The 18,699-nt window shown below is 38.2% G+C and overlaps 2 protein-coding genes across 2 annotated transcripts; one reads left to right on the top strand and one right to left on the bottom strand.

Moving 5' to 3' along the window:
* Positions 1–372: 372 nt before the first annotated feature.
* LOC119997136 (protein EMBRYO SAC DEVELOPMENT ARREST 30-like) lies at positions 373–15,989 on the top strand. The gene is made up of 11 exons (XM_038843964.1): positions 373–725; positions 822–1,009; positions 1,100–1,187; positions 8,401–8,471; positions 8,552–8,640; positions 8,750–8,993; positions 11,257–11,369; positions 11,619–11,709; positions 11,930–12,058; positions 14,383–14,933; positions 15,236–15,989. The coding sequence occupies exons 2-11, from the start codon at positions 866–868 to the stop codon at positions 15,681–15,683; spliced, it is 1,968 nt and encodes a 655-aa protein (XP_038699892.1). The 5' UTR covers positions 373–725; positions 822–865; the 3' UTR covers positions 15,684–15,989.
* A 758-nt stretch (positions 15,990–16,747) lies between these two features.
* Positions 16,748–17,140, bottom strand: LOC119996879. The gene has a single exon (XM_038843660.1). The coding sequence runs from the start codon at positions 17,138–17,140 to the stop codon at positions 16,748–16,750; it is 393 nt and encodes a 130-aa protein (XP_038699588.1).
* Between the last annotated feature and the right edge of the window lie 1,559 nt (positions 17,141–18,699).

The raw sequence follows: 18,699 nt of genomic DNA, 5'->3' as shown, positions 1-18,699 counted from the left end.
CTACCTGATAAACACCCCCAATTTGGGGCAACAAATATGATTAAATGATAGTAGTAGAAGGAAAAATTCACTTGTTCATCATACCATACTAAACTCTCCCCTTTCTAATTCAAGAATGGTGGAACCATTGCCTCCTACTTAACCCGTTCTATTTAACTCTGGAAAATATTATCCAATCATAGCCTAAATCTTCAAATTAAGCTTCTTAATCATAGGATTAAAGAAAAATAAATAAATAAGCAAAGTATAAAAAATACTTTAAGCAAATGAAATGACAAAAGAAGTAATTAATTAATTAATTAAAAATCGGTGGTAATGCACAGTAAGTTTTTTTATTTCTATTTTCCTAGTAATAGTACTCTCTGTCTTCTCTCTGTTCACAGTTTTAGCGCTTCAGAGTTTGATACTTCAAGAAGCGACGAACCGAACCTTTTCTTTAGATTTCATTTTCAACTACCTTTTAGTTCATTGATCTCCTTTCAATATCAAATCTAACCGAACCAATCACATCTGCAAAAATCGTTCTCTAGCGTACAAACTCTCTCTGATATCATTTTCAGGAAGAGAAGCGATTCTTGATTGCATTCAAGATTCCAAATTTCCGACCCTGTTTGTTTCTCGAGAAAAACCCAGTTTCGAATCTCGAGGTTTTTCTCTTTTTGAGCTATTATATACTTTGTAAATAGTTATCTTCTTTTGACTTTTGAGCTTCTACGCTTTTCTGGGTACGTGGGATTTAAGTTTCTTTATATTCTTCTTGATTTGTTTTCCGTTTCTTGATTACTGATTCCGTTGTTTTGTTATTCGAATTGGGAATGTAGGGCTTTTGTGGGATTTGATTCAAAGTATTATGTCGTGAGCGAAGATGGTGTCGTTCACTCGAAAGCGGATGGTTTTGTTCGTGGTGTTGTTATCACTTGTATCTGGGTTGGTGCACCTTGCCATCACATGTAATAATAGGTTGAGGTTGCCTTGGGAGGTGGAGACTCCTATATACGCTAAGAGGCCGGTGGGTTCTTGATTAATTTGTTGTCAGCTTTCTTGTACATTTCCTTTGGTTTTTTTTTTTCTTTCTAATTTTCTAGGGGTAATATTACAGCGTCCTCTATGGAGGTTTTACCAGTGGGAGCCTGTGAGGTCTTTAGAGCCTTTGAGGCCTTATGCCAATCCCAGAGGCAGCTATCCTGGTAATTGATTTTGTTCAGGCTGCCTAATTTTGTTAACTTTAGTTCTTATTTGTTGTCAGTTTGAGCAAGCATTTAGAATTTCTTCAGTCTGAAATAATGAAGAACTTGTATTGATTATGTTTATCTTATTGAAATTTGTATGTATAGTTATTTTAAAATGCATGCATATGAAGTAAATTTGGATTGTCTGGTTATGGGGAACGTTTATAGTTATTGTCAATGGAGCACATTTAAGTGTGCATTCAACTCATCTTTCTGAATTGCAATTTTTAGCAGAATTATTTGTATATTCGCAGTCTTGATTGGGTCCATTTCAAATTATCGATGGATATAGTTGACGACAACAACTTGGATGAGAGAGGTCTGTTATTAAGTTGAAAAAGTCCACTTAATTTCCAAAGGAGGAATAATGTAACATTTAATTCTTCAGCGGTGATTTTGTATGAACAGATTGCTTATGTTTATCATCATATGTACAAACAAAAGATTCTTGAGAGTATCTAGTGGTGCCAAATGTGGTTATGTTGGCTTTATTTAAATTAACGTACTAAGGATTGGTTTGGGATTGTTTACACTTGCGTTATTTGCTGGAGAGAATAAGCAAATGTCAAGCCAACCCTACTTCTTTTCACTTGTGCGGCATAAATTGTAAACTTCATTTATGGCATTAGGATTTTGTACTTGATGGTGAGCACCAACATGATAACCTGAAGATATAACAATTGTTTGTGGTTTGAAATTTGAATGACATATATTTGGCATGATATGTCAAGAACCATACAGAGGTGGCAAAAGGAAACAGTCAGATGCAACTTGACCTCAAAGGGCTTGTTGTTATGTAACTTTCCGCCCCTGAAATTCATTTAAATTTTAGTCGGCTTGCAGAAGAATATTTTAATGCTTGTTTCTATGTACATGATGTCAATTAGATAGATTTAGATTTGGGAAGGGAGGGGGGTTAGGATCTATGGACCGTGCATATTGTATCACTGTCCAAAGACTACTTGCAATTGCAAAATTTGGATGATAGGCAGGGTAGTCTGTTATTTTGAAACCAATGGCCATAGCAAGGTATAATAACAGAGAAAAAGAAAAGGATCTATATTATTGATTTATGTATTGGATGCGTATTCCCAATATTATTATTATTTTTTTATATCTTGTTGTTTTTGGCATGGATGCAAGTTACTGTGAGTGAGATTAGTAAAAGTGTGTGTGTAGATATCCTGCTGTTATTCCTTTTTGGAGATTTATTTATTTATGTCTAAGTTATTGGAAAATTTTCTGTTTAATATAGAAAATATGGCGTGTAAAAAAGCTGTCGACTGACCTTTGAATACAAGAATCTAAAAGTTCCACATTACTATTTATGATGACATGAGGAAAATATGTTAGTTGTGGTTTTTCTACGCTTATATTCCACTGTACCATTATGTATTGCGTTGGTATTTCCCACTTCCCCACTTAACCTAAAAAAGACGTCAACCGGACATTATAAATTTTTCTGTGTTTAGACTGCCTATTGATTGGTTATCTTCATTTAGCTTTATGCTTGTTAGAAACATGGATGATAATTAATTTAAAGAAGTTGCTACAGTTGAAATTTACCCTATCTGGAAGATGTTTTGATGGAATTGATTTGGTGTAATAATATCTAAGGGAAAAATATGATAAGGTTTGAATGTTTATTCCGACACAAATGTTACTATTATCGGGGCTTCCAGCTTCTCTAGGAGAGACTTCCAGCTTCTTATTTTCAATTGCACAACAAACTATTAGCAGGGATTATTTAGCTTTAAAACGAAGCACGACTCAAGCAGATTGATTGGTATTAGTTTAATGACTTTCATCTAGCTGTCTTTCTTCATTATTTTTGTGTTGCTAACAGCATAAATTCCTGCAGGAATACCAAATATGGTGGAAACAAAAATATATTGAAAGCTACTTCTTGTTGTCTTTACCTAATATGATTCCATTTTATCAAAGCTGTAGTCTTTTCTCTGTTAAAATCTTTGTAGAACCGGATAACTTTGCATGCTTTAGTTGTTCTCGAAGGCTCCACTCAACTATATTGTCATGAGAGTTAAGGGTAGTTTGGTAATTTAGTATTTAGGGTATTGTATCTGCGTGTAATTTATATATATATATAGAGTGTATCTGTGCTAGAAAAAAAGTAAGAAATAAAAAATATTCTTTACACTCTCACGACAAAGCCTTCTCTGTTCTCTCATCTTCTTCATTATCTTCCTAACCTGTGATTCATCTTCTTGTACATGGTATCGGAGCTTGGTTAGATCACTTTTCTGGTATTTGCTGCTGTCTACGTGATTGGGTCTTCACTGCTGCCCAGAATACGAAGTTAGATGAGACTACCAGAGTTGAGGTGAATCGTCGATCTACGGTGCTACAGAGGTCAGTTCGAAAAACTCTAGTTTACTAAAAGCTTCGTCGGCGGAAGATACTTCTCGGCGGAGGTTTGCGGGTCCATCGGAGAGGCGCGTGACTTTCACGCGCCACCGTCGGTAGACACACTGTCACCGGAATGTGATTTTATGTGCTGAAAATTACTGGATATGTCTCCCTCTTGCTCGTTTCTTGCCCTGGTATTGATGGGTCTTTTGGTTTGAGGTTGATTTTTTTTTGTGGTGAGCAAGAAGGTTTCAGATTTGTTTTGTGGATTCTGGGTTTATATTCCAGTGTGTTGTTAGTGGAATACTACGTCATCATGAGTGAGGCGGAGAAGAAAGTTAGTGTTACTGATGTGGTTGCCACTTCAACCAAGTTAACTGACCAGAGATTAACTGGTCCTAATTATCAGCACTGGCGCAAAATTATCCAGGTTGTGGTCCGGGGCATGGACAAAGAAGATCATCTCACTGGTACAGCCCCTGACTCTATAACTGATGCTGCTGGAAATAAGGTGTGGCTGCGTGATGATGCCCGTTTGTATGGTCAAATTCTGAATTCTATGGACCCAAAGGTCTCTGAGTTAGTGACACATTGTGATACCGTGAAGGAAATTTGGGAATATTTGGGCGTTCTGTATTCTGGAAAGGATGATATGAATCGATTGTATGATGTTGCATTATCCTTCTTTCGGCCTAAACAGAAGGAGTCTAATCTGAGTGATTATTTTGCATCTTTCAAGAAAGTCTATGAGGAGTTCAATTCCTTGATGCCCCTGGATCTTGATCTTGAGAGAAGGCGCCAACAGAGGGAGCAGTTGGCTATTATTGCATTCCTGAGTGGCATGCAATCTGAGTATGATTCTGCACGGTCCCAAATTCTTGCTAGTGGTGAGATATCCCTTACTGAAGCATTCTCACGGGCTAATCGATCTGTTAGACCTGCTTCTTTCACACCAGGTATCTCCGAGCGGTCTGGGTTGATTGGTCAATCATCTTATGATGCACGTGGTGGTCGTGGTGGTCGTGGTGGCCGTAGTGGTCGTGGTCCCGATGGCAAGTTTACATGTTATCATTGTGGTGGAGTGGGTCATACTCGTGACAGGTGTTGGAAGTTGCATGGCAAACCACCCCCTGTTCGTTCTGCCAATGTGGCTTCTAGTGTGGCCTCAGGTGTTCATGATTTGAATCTTTCCTCTACATCTTCTACTTCAGATGAGGGGCGTGTTAGTCTGTCTGCTGCTGAGTATTCCCGCATAATGAGTCAGTTATCTGTCTCTACTGGTTCGATAGCTTCTGCTGCGACTAATGCCTCTGCTCTTATGTCGGTTTCCCCTCGTGCCTGGGTTATAGACTCTGGTGCTTCAGACCATATGACTGGGAACCCAGGTATTCTGGATACATATTCTTCCACATCGTCTCATCCTGCTGTGCGGGTTGCTAATGGGACGTTTGTGGAGGTGAAGGGGATTGGCACTGCATCTCCTACTTCTACTTTGCATTTGGACTCCGTTCTCACTTTATCCTCATTTTCTTTCAATTTACTCTCTGTGAGTGCCCTTACAAAGGCACTTAAATGTTCAATAACATTTTTTTCTGATCATTGTGTCTTTCAGGATCAGTCTACGAAGAGGATGATTGGTAGAGGTCGTCTCACTTCCGGCGGGCTCTATGTTTTGGATGATGAACCTCCTTCTTCCTTGCTGGTGTCGAGTCCTCCTTCTCCTATGGAGCTTCATTGTCGTTTTGGTCATCCTGCTCTTCCCAGCTTAAAGCTTTTGTGTCCTTCTTTATCTTCGTTACAACTGTTGTCTTGTGAGTCTTGTCAGTTTGCGAAACATCATCGCAGGTCTTATGTGTCTAGGAGAGTTAAACGAGCTTGTGCTCCTTTTGACTTAGTTCATTCTGATATTTGGGGTCCCTGTCCAATTGTGTCACAATCAGGTTATCGATATTTTGTTACTTTTGTGGATGATTATTCTCGTACTACTTGGGTATATTTAATGAAAAAACGTTCAGATTTGTTCTCTATTTTTTGTTCATTCTATGCTGAAATTTGTACTCAACATTCTTTATGCATCCGTATCCTGCGGAGTGATAATGCTAAAGAATATCTATCCACTGATATGTCTTCTTTCTTGTCTAGTAAAGGTATTCTCCATCAATCTTCTTGTCCGGACACCCCTCAACAAAATGGGGTGGCTGAACGTAAAAATCGTCATCTTATGGAGGTTGCCCGTGCTCTTATGTTCCACATGCGAGTTTCTAAAATTTTTTGGAGTGATGCTGTTCTCACTGCCACCTATCTCATTAATAGAATGCCTTCGTCTGTTCTCCTTGGCAAAATTCCCTATCAACTCTTATTTCCGAGTGATGTGCTTCACTCTCTCCCGGTCCGGGTCTTTGGTTGTACTTGTTATGTTCGGGATATTCGTCCCCATCTTACTAAATTGGATCCTAAGTCGTTGCGCTGTATTTTTCTTGGATACTCTCGTACTCAAAAGGGTTATCGATGCTTCTCTCCCGAATTGAGACGATATCTCGTTTCCTCAGATGTTGTTTTTGATGAGTCTATTGCCTATTCCTCTCACTCCTCTCCTCCCGGGTCTTTCCCATCTTCGTCTCCCTCTTCTGATCTTGATGAGTGTTTGGTGTATGATCTTGTGCGGACTCCCGAGTCGTCCTTGTCTAGTTCACCTAGTTCTTCTCCCCAGTTGCGGACTTATACTCGTGGTCCTCGTCAGGTAGTTCAGTATGGTCCATCAGTTCCTTCGGAAGTGGGGCCATCTCCATCATCGGTCTCCTCGACTGATCTAGACCCTGGACCCGAGGTCCCAGCTGATGTTGATATCCCTATTGCTCTTCGGAAAGGGAAACGCCAGTGTGCCACGTATCCGTTATCTGCCACTATTTCCTATGCAGGAGTCTCTGAGTCTCTGCGAACTTTTGTTTCGGCTCTCGATTCTATTCCCATTCCTCGATCTGTTACTGAGGCTCTGTCCAATCCTGGTTGGCTCTCTGCTATGCAGGATGAAATGACTGCTCTGGACAGGAATCATACTTGGGATCTTGTGCCGTTACCTCTTGGGAAGAAGGCTATTGGTAGTAAATGGGTTTATACAGTGAAAACTAATCCTGATGGGTCTGTTGCCCGCCTTAAGGCGCGTCTGGTGGCCAAGGGCTATGCCCAAACATATGGAGTTGACTATACTGATACGTTCTCTCCAGTTGCCAAGTTTACTTCTGTTCGTCTTCTTCTTTCTCTTGCTGCCACATATGATTGGCCTTTACATCAGCTTGATGTGAAGAATGCCTTTCTTCATGGCGATCTCCACGAAGAAGTTTATTTGGAGCAACCACCTGGGTTTATTGCTCAGGGGGAGTCGGGTATGGTCTGTAGGTTGAAGAAAGCTTTATATGGCTTGAAACAATCTCCACGAGCTTGGTTTGGTCGATTTACTGAAGTAGTTCGCAAGTTTGGTATGAGAAGGTCTGCAAAAGATCATTCAGTGTTCTACCAGCAATCGAGTGTAGGGAGCATTTTGTTGGTGGTCTATGTAGATGACATTGTGATTACAGGAAGTAATGTAGGCGGCATATCTTCATTAAAGAATTTTCTGCAAAGTCATTTTCAGACTAAGGATCTAGGTCTTTTACGCTATTTTTTGGGTGTGGAACTGGCCCGAGGTAAGCGTGGGATATTATTGTCTCAAAGAAAATATGTTTTGGATTTGTTACAAGATACTGGGATGAGTGACGCAAAGCCATGTGACTCTCCTATGGTGCCCGGGGTGAAGCTTCTTCCTGATGAGGGTGATAGTTTTGATGATCCTGAACAATATAGACGGCTTGTGGGCCGATTAAATTATCTTGGAGTGACTCGTCCAGATATATCATTCTCAGTTAGTGTGGTGAGCAGATTTATGTCCAGTCCAAGAGTACCTCATTGGGAGGCTGTTTTACATATTTTACGATATCTTAAAGGTGCTCCGGGTTTGGGTTTGCTATACGCAAACCACAATCATGTGAGGGTTGAGGCTTTTTCGGATGCTGATTGGGCAGGTTCTCTTAGTGACCGGAAGTCTACTACTGGATATTGTGTGTTTGTAGGTGGTAATCTAATTTCTTGGAAGAGCAAGAAACAATCTGTGGTAGCTCGGTCAAGTGCGGAGTCCGAATACAGGGCTATGGCTCACACAGTGGCTGAAATATGTTATGTGAGACAACTAATGAAAGAATTGGGATATGGGCAGCGGGTTGGATCTCATTTGTGGTGTGATAATCAGGCCGCTATTCATATTGCCTCGAATCCTGTCTTTCACGAGAGGACGAAGCATATAGAAGTTGATTGTCACTTTGTGCGTGAGAAGGTTGAAGTAAAGAAGGTTGTATTGAAATCTGTGAGGACTACTGACCAACTAGCTGATATCTTCACTAAATCTCTAGCTGGGGCTCGGGTTGGGTTTATTTGTAACAAGCTGGGCATGACTAACATCTATGCTCCAGCTTGAGGGGGAGTGTCATGAGAGTTAAGGGTAGTTTGGTAATTTAGTATTTAGGGTATTGTATCTGCGTGTAATTTATATATATATATAGAGTGTATCTGTGCTAGAAAAAAAGTAAGAAATAAAAAATATTCTTTACACTCTCACGACAAAGCCTTCTCTGTTCTCTCATCTTCTTCATTATCTTCCTAACCTGTGATTCATCTTCTTGTACATATATGATTGGATTTAACCCTAGCTTTCTGACCTTCTTGGTTTCTTTTTTCTTTCCTTGTTTTCATTCTCTATAATTTATGTTGACAGTTCCAAGAGAAAAGAACAATGGTTTCATCTATGCAAAAATTTTTGGTGGCTTTGCAAAGATAAGATCTTCGGTATGATTCATTCCATTTATGTAAGCCATCTTAAATATAATAGTCAAAGAAATTTTGTAACACTTTTGTTTATTTTCTAGATCTGTGATCTTGTCGCCATATCCAGGCTTCTCAATGCTACTCTTGTCATTCCAGAAATCCAAGAAAGTACTCGATCGAAACACATTAGGTATTTACGCTGTCTATCTATGTTAATGGCTAACAGCTTTAACAGTCATCTTTTCTGCTCCTCAGCTTTGTTGTTTTCTGCTCCTTACATTTTGTATATGACTATACAGTCACAAATTCAAAAGCTTTTCGTATCTCTATAACGAGGATGAGTTCATAGCATCACTCTCAAAAGATGTAATCATCGTGAAGAGCCTACCTGAGGATTTGAAGGCCGCTAGAAAGAGGAATGAGATCCCTACATTTAAGCCAAAAGGTTTTGCTTCTCCAAATTTTTATATGAAAGAAGTTCTGCCAGAGCTTAAGAAAGTAAAGGCTATTGGCCTGGTTATTACGGACGGAGGATGCCTGCAGGTTGGCTAATATCTTTATTAAACAAAGTATTAGTTGATACATCCCAAACTATTTGTTTGTTTAGGAGTCATCAGTCGTTTTGATGGATTTGATCCTTATAATGTTTCCACGTGGTAGAGCTTTGGTTATTTCTTAGCTGGGACAATTGTGTGGCGCTTTGCATTTTGTATGATGGTTTGCATTAAAGTGAAATTGTAAATATTTTATTATGTCTTATTCCACATGTTAGTGATTTTCATGTGCTTTGACTTTATTAGTTGGCAACTACTTTTCAACTTTGCTGTTCTAAAATTGCTTGCTAAGTATAGAGATATACTTGGCCTGTTGGCCATCAAGCAACATGTTTGCCCTAAGCAAAAAGCAAATGGTAGAGGCTGAAAAATCCTAAAGTACTTGATCAATTTCTTAACATTAAGAGAAATAACTTTGCTTTTGTTACTTTTACTAGACCATGGTGCTTTAAGATTCTAATATATTATAGAATAGAGTCCAGCCTCCTCCAATAGCCCCTGACACTCAAGTGGTAGTTGTCCTTTTAAAAGTACTGGCGGTATCGAAGTAACTTCTCAGCATAGTTCCATATAATTGGTGTTTTAGGAAATATGTACTCTAGCGCACCTTTAGTTGGTTTGAGCCCAAAATTGCCCATACACATGCATTGTGGCCAAGTCTTTTCATTCCAACAATGAAAGCACTTTCCAAGTTGAATTAATATTGTATAAGAGAAACATATTCTGTAATAATTAATGCCTCATTATCAACTGAGGAGACTTCAGTATTCTAGCCATCATCAGCACTTGCTGCATTAATATATGGTAGTTCTACAAAAATAACTCCTTTTCTCTCTGTTGTTCCCTTTTTCTATACGTATTTTATTTTTCCATTTCCAGTCTTTGGGTTTGATTTGAGATCATCTTTCAACTAGGAAATCCTAACCAAAGTCCTCTTGACTTAATAGTTTGAGAGCTCAAAAAACTTCTTATAAAGCCTTTTGGTTTCGTCAGATATTTTTTACTCTTTTTAGTTATTTCGCACTAAAGTATTGCATGCACCAGTTAGGCAGTTAGGTTAGTCTGCATTACATTAAAAATTGGAATACCCATTGAGGTTTTTGAGAAAAAATATAGAATAATGGGCTTTGTGCTCTGTAATTCCTAATTGTTTTCTTTTTATTTTGTACCAGCATGTTTCTCCAGTGAAAAAGCTGATAAGTTTTGTGAAGCCTCATGAAAAAAGTATTAATATTTGCTTGGATTCTGCCTTGGTGCTTGAGTTTCTTCATCATCATCCTGATCTTAACTACAGTGACATCTGAAACCATTAGATATGGATAGCCATTATGTCTGATAATAACTGAACTCTAGCCTGTTGGTTGCATGGATTTTTATAAATTGCTAGGAATGGAGAATTCCTGTGAGCTTCATTTTTCTTTGCAGTGTGTATGACTCTCTTTTGCAAAGCCCCAATAACTAAAAGTCAGCCAGTCAAAGATCTGTATCAAAACTTTGCAAGGGTAAAGGTTAAAAAGGAAGAAGGTTTGACACAGCTGTGCAGAAATAGCTAGCTTTGTAGACTCATAAGTGCCAACACTTACCCTTGAACTGATTTTCTTTTCCTCTAAATGGAAAAGGTTTGGCACAGCTGTGCAGAGGTAGCTAGCTTTGCAGACTCATAAGTGCCAACACTTCCCCTTGAACTGATTTTCTTTTCCTCTAAATGGAAAAGGTTTGGCACAGCTGTGCAGAAGTAGCTAGCTTTAGGGACGCTAAATGCCAGCATTTGCCCTTGAACTGGCCTTCTTTTCCTTTAGGACTTGTCGATAGTTTTGCAATCATGTTGTCTGAAGAAGAACATTGACTGATGGAGATTCTACTTTATTACCCCCTCGATATAAACTTGCCATCATTTTGACTCGTGATAGCATATTTCTCAATTCCCATTCTGGATGTCCCCAAATACTTTTAGGTAGGAATTAAAGTGCTCTTTGTTAATTCAATTTGCCTACTGAGCTTGTAGGAACTTGTCTTTCATCATTTTAACCAAGGTATTACTTTTTCACTGGGCTGATTGGAACTTATTAGTGGTAGTGTCAGTGGTTATTTGGTCGTGTCCATTCTGTCACACAGTAGTTGTGTTTGACGATATGAACATTAGTATTTTCTGCGATATTACTTTGTACTGTCACACAATCCGTTGTTTTTCTTTTTAAATGGTCTTCATTATTTTTTCTCTGTTTATTTACAAATCAACAATCATTTTCCAGTCAATGCTCCCACCCAGCATGTCTGAGTTTCAAAGGCTTAGATGCAGAGTTGCCTTCCATGCTCTTCAATTTCGCCCAGAAATTCAGAAGCTTGGTCGACTGATAATAAAGAAGTAAAATTCTCTCACTTTCTTCTGTTGATTAGAATGTAATGCACGTTGCATAAAAGAAAGAATTATGTATAGAGTGGTGCTGTTATCACATAATATGACCAGTGTTCATATGAGGGAAAAGTTCAACAAATGTTCTCTGCTGCGATGACACTGTGGGGTTTTTCTTGCCACTTGAGGCCTCCACTCCACCAATTTAAGATTGTTTATCGCAGTTGATGTATCAGACATCCTGATCCTTTTCTTCCACAGGCATCGTGAAATGCACAAACCTTTCATAGCATATCATCCTGGACTTACTAGAGAGACGTTGGCATATCATGGCTGTGCAGAACTCTTTCAGGTCAGTCATCTATTGTCTTTCATTTTCGTATTGTGGTCTTTAATCTTAAGTTGTATTAATATATTTCAGTGTTTCTTGATTCTTTTAAAGAGAAAAAATTCTTTGATTGGATTACTTCTCATTAAATTTGCCACCGAAATAGCTCTGAATGACTGAATCAACACATATTCTCACTTCTTGATAGTTGTCCTGACCACATCTTGTAACTTGGTACTTCTAGGATGTGCACACTGAACTCATACAGTACCGAAGAGCGCAAATGATCAAACAAGGAATTGTCAATGACGAACTTAGTGTAGACTCCCACTTTCGACGAGATAATGGCTCATGTCCCCTGCTGCCAGAAGAGGTATGCTGGGTAAAACTATCAATTGTTGATAATCTTCATATTAACTTCTTTATAGTACTTGTTTTTATATTTACTTTTGTTCCCATAAGAAATTCTTTGGTTTTTACTATTGTTTTTCCGTTATATATGTGTCCACTATCACAAGGCCAAAAGACTTATTTCTATGCATTTCATATTCTATTCCTCGTTATAATGAAATTTATTACAACTTTACGCAAGATACAGTATGAACATATTACGGAAAGATGGGCATGGAAGAAGATTGCAAATATGTGCATTTTCAATCTTGTCATCCTTTGCATGTGAGTTGTCTTTGTATACTAGGGATGAACAGAAATATCACTATTTACTTTCTACAAAAATTAAAAAGATTGGAGATATCTTTCCTTTCATTTAGTTCTTGAATTGCTTCGCAGAAAATTAAGGGAAAAGGGGGACAAAATGATGATAAATCAGGACATGTCACATATGTCTACATTGACAGTATCAGTGCTTTTCAGTTTTTCCTCTACTTCCACTTGTTCTTGTCATTTTAGACCGAGCTACTCAATTATCTGTAATGTCTTTGGTATACTTGACGTGAAGTACGGGAGTTCAGGGGTCAAATGTCTACACAAGGATATGATCAAACACAATGTCCTTCCATGTCTTCGAAGGACACCAGAACCTTTTACCATAGTCCCTCTTGCCATTGCTTGGAGAATTTGGATGTGAAAAATAGGAGGGTCTTTGAAGATAATGAGTCGAATATCGTTTTAGCTTTAGACAATTGTATTTAAACTTTAATTTTTTTGGCTTTTCTGAAAATTGTTAATCATGATTTGTGCAAGGGTCAAACAGCTAGACCTGTTTGACCCTGTTTAGGGCTGTATCTTTTCTTTGGTAGTACCAGCATGGTACCCATTTTAATAAAACCTTTTCCATTCAAAGGAAATGAAAACTGGAGCCCAGAGGATTAGTAGAAAAATAAATAAAAATCCCATAGTAAATCTTGCACTCAAGAATAAATTTGCTGTAAGACAATGTCAAATTAAATTTTCTATTACTCTACATATAATGGTGAGTCACCACATTGAAAACACCATTTGCTATACAAATATATGAGGCAGTTACATAACATCCTATATATATATGGGTCACTTCATTTTCTATACGCGGTCACTCATCATAGTTTTGTTGATATTTCATTTGGTCTTGCGGTTGGTTTGTGAATGTGAATGTGAACATGAACATGAACACGTGTAGGTTCTTAATATGGTTTAAGGTCATAGATAAGAAGTTAGGAGTATTTTTGTGACAAGTTCATGCTAACTTTCGACCATGAATTCTTAATATGGTTTAAGGTCAGCGATAAGAAGTTAGGAGTATTTTTGTAACGAGTTCATGATAACTTTCATCCATGAATAGCACTTTTACCAACCTATTTTTGACTTCTTGCGTATATGATAACTTTGAAACAAAGTGTTCATTTACACTTTCAATGATTTTTTTGACATTTCTATTGTATTTGCTCGTAAGTCATAACTGGATCATTGAGGTGTTTGACTATCAACTTGCCACTATAAACAGTTTTGCAATTCATAAATGTTTACACTAGAATTATGAAGTAGGCTGCAAGAAGAAAAATTAGATCGTGTTGAATACTAAGGTCAGAAGTTGGATTTCAAGAAAAAAAACATAAGATCAAAAGTTGAATTTCAATGATATTAAAGTCAAGGTGAAGAGGGAAAAGGCAGTCAAACTTCTGATTTTGCACTGAGGAGAAGATTTCTTGTTGAACTCAGAACTGGGAACAATTATGGCAGTTCTGATTACAAATGGCGGATAAAAGAAAAGAGAGAGAAATGTTGTTGTGGAGAGACATGGATGGCCAAATTTACGACAAGACTGAGTAGCAAATGAGAATTTACATTGGATTCCATGTAGTCTTTGTAAATTCATATTGTCGAGTCAACATATTTGGAATATAAGAACTTCTTATTATTGTTCATTTCTAATTTCTATATGTCCTGGTAAATAAAGTTTTTGGCAACCTTTTCGTTGTAATCCAAATTTGCCTTGCTAGTAGCCACACTGGGTTCATATTGGTGTCCATGAAATATCACTGTATATATCTAATTTCCTAGAAGAGGCTTCTAAATTTGATGAAGTTGCTAAACATCCTTTTGAGGGTAGGGAAAGTTTTTTAATTGTTTTCGATCCTTCTGTTTTATTGTTTTTTTCGCATTTTTAATGGAAGTGGGAAAGGAGAACACTCTGTTTCTTTGTTCTTCAGGAAACTTGGTTTGAAAGTGCTCTTGTTTATAAAGTTGGAACTTTTGCAGGTTGGCCTTCTCCTTCGAGCTATGGGCTACGATCCTCAAACAAATATATATATAGCAGGTGCTGAAACTTTTGGTGGTCAACGTGTCTTGATACCTTTGCTTGCCATGTTTGAAAATGCGAGGGATCGTACTTTCCATGCTAATACTGAGTTGCCTGATTTGGTTGGTCCTGAAACTCGTATTCCTTCAAATAATTTTCAACCATCTCCAGTCAAAAGTGAAAAGCAACTCAAAGAAGAGTGGAACAGGGCAGGTCCTCGTCCTCGGCCCCTTCCCCCACCTCCGGCCCGACCTATTTACCAACATGAAAAAGAAGGGTGGTATGGTTGGATTACAGAAACTGACACTGAACCGGACCCTTCACCTATGGATTTGAGGCAGCAAGCACACAGGTTGCTTTGGGACGCTCTTGATTACATTGTTTCCGTAGAAGCAGATGCATTCTTTCCTGGTTTTCATAATGATGGTAGTGGATGGCCAGATTTCTCAAATTTGGTCATGGGACATCGGCTGTATGAGGGTGCTGCTTCCAGAACATATCGACCAGATAGGTAACATTCGATGAATTTTGCATTGGTTTAAATGTAGTTATATCCCTTTGTTCATTGAAAGTATCCATCATCAGTGTAGTGGCTGCTGAACAAACAAACAAACTGGTTCTCTTTATGACCAATATTTAGTATTTTATACGTAAACTGTTTTCTTAGCTTCACGTAACAATGTTTGTGCTAGTTTTCTCCTATCATTCTATCACGACATGAGCTTGAGTAGCATCAATATTTACTATTGCACCACAAGAGTTGTGTATATCAATGTTTTAATTTTCTGACACAGAATCTTATTTTCTGAACAGGAAAGTTCTTCAAGAGTTTTTCAACATGATCCGCGATGATCTGTACCATCCCAAGCATAATTGGACACGTAAAGTAAAGGAGCATCTTTGGAAAAGCATGGCTGAGGAAGGCCTTATCAGGGAATCTCTGCTCTCAAAACCAACCTCGTTCCTGTCACACCCTGTGCCTGAATGCTCTTGTAGAGTTCCATCTGAAGATTCACATCAGGTAAAAGGTGATGATGGTCGATTTCTCTACGGAGGTGAGATTGATTGCCCTGAATGGATGCCGCGTAAGCCAGAAACTTTTACCATTTGGCAGACTGTAGAACTGGCAAAACTTGAGAATAATGGATCAGCAGATTATGAAAGTCCTGTGGTTGAACAGCCAGAATCTGATGACACTGGTGACAAAAGCAGCACGACGTCGGCTTTTGATCAGGATGATGAATGGGATCCTAACGACTAGAATATAATGTGCAGAAGATACAGTTTTCTAAAACTAAAGCTCCGTCCGTATCAAGAGATGCCTTCTGGAATGAATTTTTTTGGGGAGGAAAAATTTTTGATTTCTTTTACATTACAGTTGCAGCTTACTTCTTTGCGGGAAATAATATTCAGATTTATTCTTTTGAGTAGATTTAAGGAAAATTCTAGGCACAGTAGAAAAATATTTGTATACCTTCATACACGGCGGGACTTGGTGGACATGAAACAGTACAGAGGTTCGATACAGTTGGAAGTTGAAACAAGGTGAAACATAGATTCTCTCTCTCTCTCTCTCTCTCTCTCTCTCTCTCTCTCTCTCTCTCTCTCTCTCTCTCTCTCTCTCTCTTCTCTGTTTTAGCTGTTGCAAACTCTGGACGCATTGTTTTCACAAGGAAGATGAGATGGGGAGATGCGGTCAAGAAAATTTTTGAATTCCTTCAGTTCTCTTTACAGTACACAAATCATTCATTGCTTGCTCTTGGTGAGAAAATTTTTGCGGTTGCTTTTGATCCTTTTTTTTTTGTTAGGATGATCTGATTATTACTTGATTTCTGATCCAATTTGTTCTGGGAAAGATGTCATTTCTCTTATGTGCTATGCTTAATCCAGTAACCTCTCTAAGATGCTACTGGAAAGTTTTTTGAGTACAGGAGCCTAGAACACATGCAGTAATTCTCTTTTTTTCTTCTTCCATTATAAATCTCAAGGATGGATGCCATAAGCTAGCTTTGTGGGTATACAATTTTCAGCTTTGTTTATGATTTATGCGCAGGAGCCACTGCATACCTTCTAACCAAGGTCATCTTCTTGAAAGGAAGCAAAACACAACTAAAAAAAACCCAGAAAAGCCAAATTGAAACAATAATTTTATCTGTTTTGACTGTCGGGTCCGCACTTGCTTTATTTCTCGTGACCGCGTCTCACTTAACGCTTAACGGTACTTGAGCTCAAAAAATGCGTTTGCTGATTTGAGAGATTCTTAATTTAAAGAAAACCGAGTATTATTACCAAAGGAAACACCATACTTATTCTTGTTCCATTATCTTAAAAAGGCAGAGTTTCTTCAACAGGTGCTTCAGCAAGCATATCACTACTGGCACAAGTGTGCATAAGCAATGCTGGTAGAAAAAAGGAGATTGGGAACATTGTAGACATGCAATCTTGTGTGATGCCATTGATGCCATTACAGCAAGCAGGACTAAGTTTGTCCAATATTCCACCAATAAGAGACCCAGTAATCTCTTCTATACACCCATGTACAATAAGAGCAGAAGACAAACATTTTGTTGAGAGATATGGAGAACCATCACCACTCATTGGAGAAAATAGTGGTGGTGATGCCAATTGAGCTATTGCAATTTGAAATTGAAATGGCAATGAAGAACAGATTGCAATAATGGCTAGTAGGGAAGAGACTCCTTGAGCTTGCCTTGACATGGTTCAATTAGGACTTGGTGCTTAATCAGGAGGTGTAGTAGTTGAATGAACAAGATTAGTGAGGATTTCATATATAGAAGAGTAAAGGGGGGGGTGGGATTGAGATGGAGATTAATGTGTTAGGTGGTTTATAGTTTTGTCAATATGTGATATATGGAAATAATCTTGTAATGTTGTTCATAATGAAATGCATCATGGGTTCTTAATGGAAATAAATATTTGATGATGTAATTGGATTCATTTGAATAAAAGCATTTTAATGGAATTTAATTTGTCACTATTATACAATTTTATTAAAATTAAATTGGTGGTGTTGGTTTTTTTATTTTTTTTTTGAAATACCAAAGAGAAATAAAACATGTTTGCAGCTGGAATCGAACCTCAAACACACATGTCTAACCCAATCGATTGGTTACATGTCTAACCCAATCGATTGTTAACCAAGGCATATCTTGTTGGTGTGTTGTTTCTTTCTTTTAAGTAATAATATTTGGAGGGATTTCAATAGAAAAATATGTACTTTTTATATGAACCACCTCTCCCAACCTGCTGTAGCGAAACTAATTGCAAAATGGTGAAAATTGACCACGTTAAAATCACCACCGCCGTCCGCTGTCGGTGGGATTTGGTATAACCAACCATCGCTGCTACTTGGTGGGAGTGGGAATGGCAATGTAAATGAATCGCTGCCTTCAACTTATGGGAATGAGAACGTAAACGAGAATAGGAAAAGAGGTAACCAATCGATTTGTGGGAATGAGAATGAAAATGGTGATAAAAGGGAATGAAAGTCTACCAACACCCTATTTGGGGGAACGGCAATTGAGCTACATCGTAGGTTGGAACAACAAAAGAGTTCAATTGATAATATTAGAAAATTATTTTAAAAAAAAGAGAGAACAGAATTAAATTGATAATATCGAAACCCAAATTTGAATTTTATTTCTAACAAACTCCCTTGCTTTCATGATTGAAGAAATTTATATATTAATATTATTCCTAATTAAACATAAAGTATGATATGTTAGCACCTAGAGGCTATAGCTAAACATCTTCACACAAGCTGAATAACACAATCTCCAACAATACTACTTCCTCTTATTCAATCAATCTTGATTAATCCTCTAATTAACTTAATCAAGGAGCCTCGGGTTCTTCGGCAGCAGCTAATTCAGCAGAAATGGCACAACTGTACTTGAGCAATGGAGGAAATAAGGGAGTCACAGGAAACAATTTAGGCCAGCAATCTTGAGTGATTCCATTGATAGCATTGCAACAATTAGGGCCAATTTTCCCAATTTGGCCACTAACAATTGACCCCAGAATTTCTTGGACACAACCTGGTACATTCACTATAGAAGACCAACATTTTATTACATCAGCCGGACCACCACCACCAGGAAGTGGAGGCAATGGCAAACCACCGCCACCGGGAAAAAATGGAGGTAGTGGCAAACCGCCACCACCGGGGAAAAGTGGTGGTAGTGGCAAACCGCCGTCGAAAAAATTTGATGGTAATGGTAACTGAGCCACCGTAATTCGGAACAATATGGTTGTGA

This window comes from Tripterygium wilfordii, chromosome 4 (assembly GCF_013401445.1).
Source record: "Tripterygium wilfordii isolate XIE 37 chromosome 4, ASM1340144v1, whole genome shotgun sequence".
NCBI lineage: Eukaryota > Viridiplantae > Streptophyta > Magnoliopsida > Celastrales > Celastraceae > Tripterygium > Tripterygium wilfordii.
The sequence above is the reverse complement of the archived record's forward strand: the minus strand, read 5'-3'. Positions and strand labels throughout refer to the sequence as shown.